Source organism: Zosterops lateralis (assembly GCF_965231275.1).
Source record: "Zosterops lateralis genome assembly, chromosome: 10".
Taxonomy (NCBI): Eukaryota; Metazoa; Chordata; class Aves; order Passeriformes; family Zosteropidae; genus Zosterops; species Zosterops lateralis.
In genome coordinates this window covers 10,202,249-10,215,163 of record NC_139770.1, presented here as the reverse complement: position 1 = coordinate 10,215,163, position 12,915 = coordinate 10,202,249, and the positions used below count along the sequence as shown (strand labels likewise).

Sequence of the window (12,915 nt, the reverse complement as noted above, 5' to 3'; positions counted from 1 at the left end):
CTTTCTGACACATCCTGCTCTGCTCCTGCCGGCTGGGAGACAGCTGAGGAGGCTGAGCCTTCGGGGGGTTTGAAGCAGCCTTTCTCTTTGTAGGTACCAGCCAGAGGCTGGAGGGATGGGGGAGCCTGCCCATCCCAGTGGGACAGGTGCACATCCAGCGACCCTGGGATGGAGCCAATGGTCCCCGCAGGCTCAGGCAGGGACCAGCACGCTCCGACCCGAGCAGCAATCTATCATTGCTCCCCGGAGCTCCAGAGTCAGGCAGGAGCCGGGCTGCTCTCCCGGGATGCTCCCGCTGCCCCGGAGCTGCCCGCGGGAGGGGTCTGGGAAGGGACCGGTGCCGGAGGGACCCACGGGGGCAGGAGAGGCAAAAAGGAACCCCAGGGACACCTCAGCACCCCCCACCCCCTGCAGGAGCCGGAGGCAATCGCCCTTAAGGGGACCCTTTGTCGCTCCCCGGATTCTGGAGCCGTTTCTCACCCGACGGGGCAGGACCGTGTTCCAGGGCGAGGGGCTTTGGCAGAGCGGCGGGAGCTCTGGAAGGGCCGTGATTTGGGGACGGGGGTTGGGGGCGGCCGGCGGGGAGGGGAGAGGGGGGAACGGCGGAGGCTCGGCCGGCGCCGGGCAGAGCGGAGCATCCCCGGTCCCGTTCCCCCCCCCGTCCCAGAGACCCACCCCCGGCGGCGTGGGGCGAGGGGGGCGCCCCCGCCTTGACGTCAGGAGAAGGGTTTATAAAGGCGGCGGGCGGCGAGGAGATCCCCAACGCCGGAGCCGAGCCGCAGCGGAGCCGCCAGCGCCTCCCGCCGCCGCCTGCCGCGCCCGACCCGCCGGCGAGATGCTGTCGTGCCGCCTCCAGTGCGCCCTGGCCCTGCTCTCCATCGCCCTGGCCGTCGGCACCGTCTCGGCCGCCCCCTCGGACCCGCGGCTCCGGCAGTTCCTGCAGAAGTCCCTGGCCGCCGCCGCCGGGAAGCAGGTGAGAGAGAGCCCCGCGACGGGGCGGGCACGGCGGGGACCCCGAGGGCGTCCCGGCGGCCGCGCTGCGGGCTCCCGCTTCTACCGAGACCCCCTTCCCCTCTGCAGAACCTCCGCTCCCTGACAGAGCCCCTGGCCCCTGCTGCAGAGCCCTCCAGGCTGCCCCGATGTCCCTGTCCCAGCCCGGTTCCTTGCTGCAGAGCCCCTTCCCCCGCAGACCCCCTGGTTCCCCGCCGGGCTGAGCCATCGGCAGGTTGGGCAGCTGGTGCTGGGAGGTGAGACAGTCCAGCTGGGTGTTGGTGATCGGTGAGGAGCAGGCGCTGCTGGGGCACAGGGCAGAGCCCCTGGTGAGGCTCCCAAGGGTTTCTCCGGGTCACAGAACGAAGGCAGCTTCCCCAGAGCGTGGAACAATGGCCTTATACGTGCTATGTGACAGCCGAGGCTTGGAGGGACTAGAAGGAAAATACGTCCCAGTGAGATGGTGACCAATTAAACCTCCCCTGCCAGCTCCCCCAAAGACCTTTCCCGTGTCACTTCAGCAGCAGGCTCTGCCATCCTTGCTGAGGATGGTGGTGAGTGCTGGAGCCGTGGGAAGAGAAGGTAAAGACGAGTTCATTCCCTGTCACAGGCAGGACAGGGCTCTGTTCCCCACACCAGGTAGATGCCATAGACACAACTGCTGCATAGCAGCTGTCAGGCTGGGCTCTTTGGAAAGCCAGGGCTCCTCTTCTCCTCCTGCATCCTGAATATCTCTAATCTGGCCACGGAGGCGTCTTAGAAGAACAGAATGGTGAGCCACCAAAAATCATGGAGTAATTGTGATCTCTCTATCTCTTTCTCCCTTTCTGTCTCTTGTCCCCAAGGAACTGGCCAAGTACTTTTTGGCAGAACTGCTTTCAGAGCCAAGTCAGACAGAAAATGAAGCCCTGGAGTCTGAGGACTTGTCCCGAGGGGCTGAGCAGGACGAAGTGAGACTGGAGCTGGAGCGCTCGGCCAACTCAAACCCCGCTCTGGCACCCCGGGAACGCAAAGCAGGCTGCAAGAACTTCTTCTGGAAAACTTTCACATCCTGTTAGCTTTTGAAACCCACCTCTCCTCCCCATCCATCCCTGCCCTGCCCTGAGCAGAACCTTCACCACAAGAGGCGAAGACTGTAAATACACAATCCACAGTTATGGTGAAATTAAACAAACAAGGAAAATTTGAGTTTGATTTCCACTCGTTTTAATAAAACTTTCTGTTCCAATTGTACATGATTTGCTTGAGTTGTGATTTCTGACTAGTTCTTTGATGACATGCACTCTGCAACTCTTTCAAATGTACTATTTTTAATTCTCTGTTGCAATAAAATTTATGTTTCAAACGGTGATGCTGAGGCTTGGTGGTCAATGAGAAAACTGAAGTTTCCTCTCAGGCTGCTCATCTTCGGAACGCTGCCTGTCTCAGGGCATCAAACACCATCCACATCCACACGTATGAACACACATTGTACCATAATATGATATTTTTTCCTGTGGTCTTACTAAAGAACTAGAGCCACAGTGATATTTTAGATATCAAATCCCTGCAGTTGTGGCTGAATCAAATCCACAGTGCCTGGCACTTCAAGGATTTACACCCATCACCAGAGGGATCAGTAAAAATCTCAGCTGTGTATTTCAAAGTGATGGAGATAATAAAAGTAGTTCATGGTACAAGTTTACACCACATGTCTCTTCAGCCACAAGCACTAAAAGGTTTTCTTACCTGGCATGTTTCACTCCTTGCAGCATTCCTAATAAACACTGTTTCTGGGATTCCTTCAGAAAGTTTTCCTTTGTTCTGCTGTGCAGGGGAGGCTTTCGCATCCCTGTAAAGCTGAGATGTTAACCCCACGACACCAGCACCTCTCCATCTAATGAAATAGTCACAGCAGTTTTTCTACCCACCTCTTGAAAGGCAATATTGAAGGGTTCAGCAGGGTAGGAGATAGCACTGTGAGAAAAACATTCTTTTCTCAATGGAAGACAAATTTTTCATGCTTTTGCAGAGTCTCAGCTTTCTGGCTGTGCTGGTTTGTGCCACGCACTCACAAATATATAAATATAGAAAAACAATTATTTTAGCCATGACGTGTGAAAGAAGGGTGATAAATGGGGGAATTTAGAGATGTTCATGGGTGGAGGGCTCAGCATGACTCCAGTGGAGGTGGATTCCCCAGCTGAAGGCTTGGTAAGTGGCCTCTGGTCTGTGCTGAATGTAGCTCTCTGTGGGGAGTCAATCTTGGTGGCTCATGGACCATTGTTTTCATTCTTGGTCTGCAACCTCCTTTCTCTGTAGGCAGGGGGCTGTTGGAAACAGCTCGGGGGAAGGTGAATCCCTCATCATGCCAGTGTGAAATCCCAGCCCTGCTGCAGGGCTCACTGGACTCTTCCACAGCCACTTGGCAACAGGCAAAGGCAGCAGGGACATGCCCAGGGAGGGGAGCTGCTGGTATCAGCCCCTCCGAGGGGGCCAGAGGCAGGGCTGGATTCTGTCCTCCCTCTCTGAGCAGGGCAGTCGTGGCTTAGTTGTGCTGCTAAGGACTGCTGCTGGGCCAGTTGGATCCTGCACCTGTGGGAGAAGCCTTGCTGTGACATGATCCTGTGTCTCCAAAGCTCCTGGGAGCTTCCTCTCCTCCTTCCTTGGAACTGGGATAGGTTTTGTGGTGTGGCCTGGGGAAATGCCTGCTCCACATGCAGTGCCTTGGGGTTAGGGGCTCTGTCCTCTTTACCACAGCTGGGTGCAGTGCATACTGGGCAGGACTCAGTGGTCCTCATAGCACTTTGTGGGGACAGGGGGAGAGCCTTACCCTCTTTGACCCCTGGATTTCTGTGGCTGGTGCAGCTGTGGAGGGTGCAGGATTAACTCACTGTTGGGGAATGGTCAGGGCTGCACTGCAGGGAAAAGCCTCCAAAAAGATATTTAAAAAGTGCAGGTAATACAGATCAGTAATAAGACTCAAAAAACAGGCAGGGTAAGAATAGGATTGTTTAAAAATGTGGAGACAGACCCTGTGAGGAGAGAGTAATTGTCCCAGCTCACATCTGATTCCTTCACTGCTGTGTAGCATCAACAGAGCAGATTTTAGGGGATTCAGTAAAGCAGAGACCTCCCCATCCCTGGCTGCTCACTCTTATGTTGACTGAGGTTCCTTTTAGCTTTCAAAAAGAAGCTAATTTTTCAGTGCTGAGACAGCCTCAAGAGAGCAGCTAGAGGAACAGGAGGGGGGTGGAGGGGCCAGGGGTTTGAATATTCTTATGTGCAGAGCCCATCTTTCATGGGATATAAATAGACCACTACTCGCCTGAGGCTTTTCCCCTTGTTCATAATGCTCAACCCGCACTTCTGAAGGGAGTTTAATCCTGCCAATTGCTGGAGTGAAACTCACCCCAAATAGGGATGAGGATGATCCTCAGTCACAAGCAGGAATTAAAGACAGTGATTCACAAGCTACACCAGCCTGTTTCAGTACAGCTGGTGGCTCGTTATGGCAGCTTCTGGGAAACCTAATGAAGATGTACTGGTGAAGACGTCATCATTCAGAGACAGAAAGACAAACTGCTCCTTGTGTCAGCTCAGGAGCTCCTGGAGTCTGGGGAGCTGGCTTCCAAGGCATTAAATGGTGTATCACCACATGTAATTGCCTGTGGCAGCACCAGCAATCCCAGCTGCTGGGAGCTGTACAAACACGATGCAGGAGACTGTCTTGCCATGCCAAGCTAAAAAGACTAGAAAGAGAAAGAAAGATGTCTTTTTTCCCTTTGATATATGAAAGTTATGGGCTAAAGAGATTAAATATCTATATTCAATCCTTGGACACAGAGTCATGGAACAGTATTCCAGGCTGGGAACCCTCCTGCTGGGCAAGGCTGAGCCTGGATGAGCACACAGGCACAGCACACAGGCCAGAGCTGCCCAAGGGCAGAGCAGTTTCTGGGAGAGGTTCTAAAGCCACATTCTCTGCAGGTCAGAGAGGAGGCTTTGTGGAGGGACAGCCTCAGCATGGGTCTGGGGGAGGTTAGGGGCTGTGATGATCCACACTCATATGATTCATCTTCCCTCTTGCACTGGGTGCCACGAGCAGACCCGAGTAATCCCCTTGCAGCAGGTGCCTTCATCAGCAAGTGATTCATCTGAGGCAATGCAGGGAAATGTCCATGAGGAACACATAAAAGGGCTTGAAGCTGCTATCTGAAGAGTTTCCCTTAAGGGAAACCAGAAGAAGTTGTATAAAACACACATCCCCTATGGGAAGTCAGTGAGGAGCTTCTCAGCCATCCCCAAAGGCAAAGTCTCCAATGATGCCAGGGGGTGTATCTTGACCCTGCAAGCAGGCCAAGAATATTTTAGTTGCAGTTCTAATTGGTAAAAAAGGGAAGTCTTCCTTGGTCCAGAAGGCTTGTTGGGGACAAATAGCTTGAAGTGATCCCAGCTGTGCTGGAAGTACCTGTGGAACCCAGATTTCATATCCTGAGTCTACTCTGGCACCATCTAACTCCTTTTGACTCTGCAGAAAAGACCAAGAACCTGAACCTGGGCCCAAGGGCACAAGTTACCTCCCCCTAGAAGAGCCCATAAGATGCCCTGTGGTGTCTTTGCCTTTACTCTGCCCCTGGGGCTCCTCACAAGCACCAGCTGATTGCAGCCACCAGAAGCATCTCTGGGTCCCAGACCTCTGCTTGCACCACAGGAAAGTTCCCTTCCATCCCACCCAATGCCCAGCATCTCTGGGGAGCACCAGATCTGCTTGAAGAGAAGCATTCACTGCTGCAACAGAGTCCTAATTCTCAGCAAGCAAAGCAGCAGGATGTTTATTGAGCAGGGTAGGAGAAGATACACCTAAGCAATAAAAGTTATTATGATAAAGGAACAGACTGTACTCTTTGCTCACTGAACAGCTTCTGTTTCTTTGTCAGCTTCTCACCAGAATAAGGCAATTAAAAACACTTTTATTCCTTTTTTTTTTCTTCACCTTTGTCTTCATTTTTATTAGGGAATTACTTGTTATCTTTTCCCAACACTCAGTTCCACTTTTGAGAACAGCTGTTTGGCCAGATACTGTGGGTAATTCAGAAAACTTTTTGTATCCTACTCTTAGGAAACTTATCCCATAAACAACTTGTAGAACACAAGAAAAAATTAATAAAGTCACAAAAAAAAAAAAAAAAAAAAAAAAAAAAAAAAAAAAAAAAAGCTCAATTTTCTTCATATGTATAGCAAAAATACCAGTTTGAGCCATGAACTATTACTTCCAGCATCACCTGATAAAGAAACACACCTGGTCCTTCAATTAACAAATTATTTTAACAAAGGTCCTTATTATTTTCTACAAAGATATTCCCTGAGAAAACATTAAATAATGCAAACCCAGGCTTTGTTTATCACCTAGACTGGCTGCTGGACAAGACAGAGTGACTTGCTCTCACATACAGCAACAGAGCATCCCTCCTGATGCTCTCCACCGCTTGCCTCCTCCTCCTCCCTTGCAGCTGGCTCTTGCAGACAGCAGCCTGCTGTGCTCTGTGGTGCAGAAGGATGAAGCGCTTCTGGCCTCCAGCCCTGGAAAAGCATTCCCAGGAGATGAACTGGGAGATGCTCTGGGCCCTCCATACTCATCCCACAGCCGCTGTTAGGAGACATCCCAGGCACAGAGCCAAAGTCAGTGATTCCCTCCCAGCCCGGCAACAAGCCCGGTGCTGCTCTGCCCCAAGGTAGATCATTTGCTCCCTTACACAGAGCTCTGCACTCTGCCTTCAAGGAAAATCTCTCCTTTTGCTCATGACTGAGGCTTAGGAAGAAAAAGGATCCCTCTGGAAATTGGCTGTCACATTTGCAAAGCTCTTTTGTAAATCTTTTCTTGCAGCTCTTTTCTCCTGCTTTACTTCTTGCTCCTGTCAGGGTCTGTGATTCCTCCTAGAGTCTCAAACACAATATTCCTCACCCTGTGTGTGTCTGTCCCCCGCAGCAGCGTGTTCCCCAGAGGGTGGGGGGACAGTGCCGAGCACAAGCCCAGGGTTGGGGTGCTCTGCAGCCAGCAGAGAGAGCCAAAGAGCACAGAGAGCCCCGCTCCAGCTCCCTGTGTACCCGAGCAGACGCTGAGGATGGGGGTCTTCTGAGCCAGGAGCTGCTCCACCTCTGGCTACGACCTCACCACAGGGAGATGGGCTGCAGTCAGAGGCCCTTCAAAGAGGAGGCAGCAGTTTTGGCGGGCAGAGCTGTGTCAGGATGCAGACTGCTGTTGCACTGACAAGGATTTTTTTTTTTTTTTTTCCAAACTAAGTGCCTGCTTCTCATTTCTGCAGGGCATTTCTCATGTCACAGTTGCCAGTTTTTAACGTCAGAATAAAGTTAAATAACATGATAATAAGTTAAGTGTTCTACCTGGGGTAAAATGCAGTGGGCTTTGTCCTAATGGCAGCTTTCAAGAAACTGCTTCCATGTAAATCTTCTTCCCTTGGCATTTGTTTTTCATCCTTTCCTTATTCACTCAGATCTTCTAAAACTTCGCAGTCTAAGCAGCAGTGGCAGGGGCAGAGGAAGGAATTGGCCTGTTCAAAACAGTTGGGGATCTTCCTGAAGAACATATGAGGATGCTGGGTCATACTGCAAAACAGGAACCTGGCAGGTCAAGAGTTTCCTCAACAATGTGTTTCAATGAGAAACCTCAGCATGGTTCAAACACAAGATGTGAAGTCTCTTGTCTTCATGCAGAGATGAACCCTTGAAGGGAGAGCCCACCTGCTCTCAAGGAGGAAATTTCAGTGATGGATATTGCTCTCCAGACACTGCCTCCACATGCAAATAAGCAAGTGAGCAGGCTGGTCTGCAGAAAACACAATCTCTTTAGACTGAAAGATATAATCCAGTTAGATATGAACTCTGAATTCCAAACCCTGCTTATCTCTTCAGACAGTGATGACACATGTCATAACATCACCTCCGCCATCAATTCCCTTATTTGTCACCTTAGCAGTGGTGATACTGACACCAGCAACAAGGCAAAGAAAGAAATTGAGAAGATCCTGAGACAGAGGAACAAAGTAGAAGCCATGTCTGGGCACTTTAATGAGTTCCTTGTAGCCAGCTTTCAATCAATCAAGTTTATCAACCAGCGGCAGGAAGAAGATAAGAAATGAGGGAAGGAACAAATCATTCTGTGATGTAATTGTGTCATTCTGCAACCCTCTCTTCCAGAAGAAGAAACTGGCTCAGGAGGCCTCACTGGAAATGCTTAAGGATGTAATGAACAATCTCTTTACCTTGATGCTAGAATTCCTGAATGGAGACATAGAGGAAAATCAGAAACTTGTACAGCCATTAATGTCCTCACGAAGAGGGTGTCAGAAAAATCTGACCACATGCTGATTGTTTGTGCTCCAAGGCAGTCTGACTGCTGAGGGCAAGCCAGATAAGTTTTCCAAGCTGCTGGCCAAGTGCCTGTGAAGGATCACACGGCTTCTGCCAGGCACCATCAGCAGCAACCTGGATGCAGCCCTGCTGGATGCCCACACACTCATGAAGACTTTCCAAAGGAAACACTGAGGCACGCAAACAAACTCCCACTGCAGACCCTGAAAACTGTTGCGTAACTTGTGCAAGCTAAAAAAAGTGAGCTTGCTGGACCACTTTATCCTGATTCAGAATGCAACTGGCTCTGAGCTGGGAGCTTCCCTCCATAAGACAGTCAGTCCTACCGCCAAGCACAGGGCAAGTGAAACAACTTTAGGAGCAGGATGGGAGGTGCCCAGGACAGCTCACAGGATTGCAAAGCACAGAGCAGCTGATACTTTAGAAATCATTTTCTAGATTTTTTTCTTCACATAGAGGTTGAAGGAGTTGTATACATGAATATAGGAAAAAATGGCCTGGGGAAAGTTGGAGTTTTTCATAGAAAACCTCTCCCTCTTCTTGCAGAGCTGTGTGAAGCAAAGCCTGGCCATCATCCAGACAGAACAGGACATCAGAGAAGCTCCTTCCTCCTCCTCCTCCTCCCTTGGGGAATACCCTGAGGTGGAAACATCTCTTAGATCCATAGAGATCACAGGAAGGTCCATGAAGGGAAAGGAGTTGATGCCATTCTGCCACCTGGAAGACTCCAGCAACAGCCATTACCCTGCAGAAGCAACAAAACCTTGCAAGCTGAACAGCTCACAACAGATTCCCTGCCAGGCAGGTCCCCTCAAAGGATGCCAATATCATGTTTCTCCCTGGGGTGATGTCCCTGTGGGCAGGAAGAACCACCAGCAGAAAAAGTACTGGGTCTTCACAATTATCCAGGTCTCCTCCACACACACATCAGCAGGCAGATGGTGAGAACCACAAACCAATAAAGAATAAACTCCAGCATGAATCACTATATGAGTTATCTCTTTTTGCCCTTTAAAAAAAGGTAAGGTGGGTAACACCAATGCCTTGGGTCAAAACTGAGCACAGAGACACAGATCTGGCCAGGGCAGAGAACCAGCTGTGTGCTGACCCTTTCTGGACTGCCTTCACAGGAGTCCTGCCATGGGAATTTCCAGCATTCTAACATCCATAGCTAGCAAACTATCAGACCAACCGTGCCCTGGTTCCCGGCAGAGAGATATCAGGGCAGAAAAACAGCATCTCTACCTGCCTGAACGTTCACCACCAGTCGCCCAGGGAGCCTGCCAAAGATAAAGGTTGCTAGAGGAAATTCACAGGAGAAAGAGATTTGTAAAAGTTGCGGGTTTCTCTTAGGTAAAATCAATACATAGATTTTCGATCCTACTTTCACTTATCAGACTGAAAGAGTTTGAGAGAGCAGAGTTGCTATGGACGACTGCAGAATGCCAATGCCTCACCCTGGCCCATCCATCAGCTCCACTTTTCCTAGCGCGCTGCTATTCTCATGTAAAATCGCCTTAATTTGTCTTTAACACCCCTCTTGTCTCTAAGTTCTTAAGGTGGGAGTCCTTATCTTTGTGTCAGGTAAAACAGTAAAGACTTCAATGATGCTCCCTAAATTACAAGGCTTTTTTACTAATACACAATTCAGTCAATTACAAAATGCTATTAAGCATTTGTGCTCAGGCAGAGTGAGCTAGGTGCCTGGTGAACATGGCAAACCAATATTTTTAATTAAAATAGGAAGAAAGGGACACACAGGCTGATTACCAGCCAACAAGAAAATTACCTCCCAGAGATCTCAAAGTGTAATTACCCTTTCTGAATGACCAAAATGACTGGTTTGCTACAGACTATAATTCTCTCTAATGCTGCTACAAAATCATGGCCACCCTCTTACCTATCCCATTCATCCAGTGCTGTACCTGCCCAGGGGCTGCTCAAGTGCTCATGAAATCGTGTTCTGGTGCTCATGTGTGGTTTCTGCCTAATTTTGTGGCTGTGTAGCTGGAGGATTCACAATGAGAACATGGCTGATGCCTGCAGAGGTTCTGTTTTTCCATTCCTTCCTGCTCTGTCCTTGTGACACCCTCTGTTTTTTGTGCTGAAAGACATACCTGGAGTGGAGCTGTGTCACTTGCATGCAACATAATTGGCTGCCCTGTATGTGACCTTCTAAGAGCAAATTCATATCCGCGTTGAACTCTGGGGTCAGGTAACTGGATGTGCTGTTCCAGGAGGCTTCCTTCAGTGCCGTGCTCCCTTTTTCCTAGTAGCAAGTGCCCCATGAGCAGCCATTCCTGGAAATGCTCTTTACAGATGCCTGGACACCATTCCAGTATAGTTGCCTGATAAGTCTGTCCATCCACTGAGTGACATCCAGTGTCACTCAGGCCGCACTGAAATTTGCCCAGTAAGAATATTCCCTTTGGAAAAGCCTCCCTGGGCATGGGCTTTCACCAGACTTCCTCCTGCTCCACACAGCAGCTGCAGTGCTGCATCTGGCTCATTGCTAGAGGAAAAGCCATTTAAAAGCTGACAGAGCTGTTACAGTGAGGCCACACACTATATTGTAGCCAGGGGACACATGCAGACTCCTTTTCTATTATGCTGGAGGCCTGATCCATTCCTTAAGGGTTCCAGAGATTGTAGGGAGAGTCAAGTGTTTGGGAGCTTTGCAATATTTGTCTGGCAGGCAAACTATACATTCATGCTATCAGAGTGCCTCAGAGTCTTTGCCAGCCATAAGAAATCTCCTGTAGTGGGTGCAGAACAAACTCAGAGCAAGTGACAGTCCTTGTCCTGCAGACATTGCATGTGATAGGAGATAAATGCATCTTGCATGTGATAGGAGATAAATGCATCAGCAGAGATGCCCTGAATCCTACAGGAGCAAGCAAGCAGCCTCTGGAATATTCTCAGTGTGTTCTCTCAGGTGCCCCACAGCACAACCCCAGAGTTGCACTCAGAAGTGCCCTGAGCATCCACATCATGATCTCTACAGGTCATCCTTGCCTGCAGCTCCTTGCCCCTGGCACACAACAACATGCAATGGGATATCGTGGGTCTAAGTGCTTATTTTGGATCTTGCACCAGAGGAGCAAGTTCCTGCCTGTGAAACAATGGTTAGGGAATGGGTCCTTACACACAGGATGATGCTCTTGCCAGCTCCACAGGCAGCAATTTTCCTCTCTCCTGCCTCCCAGCCAGACAGTCCTCCAGGCTGTTGATCTTCCCCCACAGCCCTAGGGAAGAAAAAAGAGCAGAGGAGCACCTGGGTCATGAGACAAAGAAGGAGAGCTGCAAAGATCTCATAAGGGAAAGCTGACCTGGTACCTTTTGCTCTTTCCTGGTTCAGTCTTCTTCCATTTGCTGGAATCACAATCAAACTGTGTTCTCAGGAGGTGGCAGGGTCGGGGAGATCAAGGAATTACAAATAAATACAGCATAAACAAATCAATCAGAGGGATAAAAACATTCGACAGAGACACACTAATTAAAAATATAATAATCCAGATAGTGGACATTTATTTTAAATGGTGCAATTACAGCTTTTAATCATCCAGGTTTAAATTAACAGCAGCAGTGAAGCGGCTGTGCAAATGTGTTCTCTGTAATGAACTGATATTAGAAAGCCAGCCTGGTGATCTCTCCCTCTCTCGGGCTAATTCTCCCTCCTCTCATTGTAAAATAACCTTTTGGTGTCATTTTCTTGTAGAGTCTTGAAGATGAAGACACAATATTGGAGCTAAATTAAATCCCCTTCACATATTTCTCTTCTTTCAAGCTGTAAAAATTGCTGGTATCAGTCATTCAATCTCTAGTGCTGACGCAACCACACTTGAGGAGAACATCTGGGGGCCCCAAGAGTCATTATAGGGAAAATAAAATCCTATATTACAATCAGTCAGCAATTAAAAGGCAGGATGCAGGAGGGCAAATCCTGCAAGATGCTGAGCAGGCCTGATGGGGAAATCAAATGTTGGACCTCTGATGCTCTGGTGCTCTTTTCTTCTCAACCAAGTCATTTGAGAGGAGGTTAGAAAATTTCTACATCTGCTCCTGCCCAGCACAAATGGTTTTGGAAATAGCTTGTGTTAATCTGAGTCGATCCAGAGGCCACAGGTTTCACACCAACTGGCCCCATCTGCAGGTCTGTGGGGCCAACCTTGCCTTGGCCTGGCAGGTCCCAGCCAGGCTAGGGATTCAAACAGCCAAGGTGTGATGAAGGCAACACTCAGCTTGCCATGTGAAGCCCATGTGGTTACAGTGGGCTCGACTCAGGCACAGGAAAGTCAGAGACAGAAAAATTCTGCCCCTGGTGTGGTTCTGACTTAGGAACATAATGGGTCTGATCTGCCTGGGCAAGTGTCATGGCCTTTCTCCCACACTTGGATCTGCACCACCCCTGTTAATGCACCTTTCCTACAGAAAGCCCTGTGTCTACCAGACAAGATGCTGAGGAACTCACTGCAGTGGTGGAAGTGAGCAGAATTACAGACACATGACAAGTAAAACTGTTGGAGGAAAATCCTTTCAGACATGGCTGTCCTG

General features: G+C 49.7%; 1 protein-coding gene across 1 annotated transcript; it reads left to right on the top strand.

Annotated features, from left to right (window-relative positions):
• Nucleotides 1–835: 835 nt before the first annotated feature.
• On the top strand, nucleotides 836–2,237 carry SST (somatostatin; the record flags this gene model as incomplete). Its single annotated transcript, XM_083868250.1, has 2 exons — nucleotides 836–973; nucleotides 1,836–2,237. 2 exons carry the CDS (start codon nucleotides 836–838, stop codon nucleotides 2,046–2,048), a joined length of 351 nt encoding a protein of 116 aa, XP_083724376.1. The 3' UTR covers nucleotides 2,049–2,237.
• Between the last annotated feature and the right edge of the window lie 10,678 nt (nucleotides 2,238–12,915).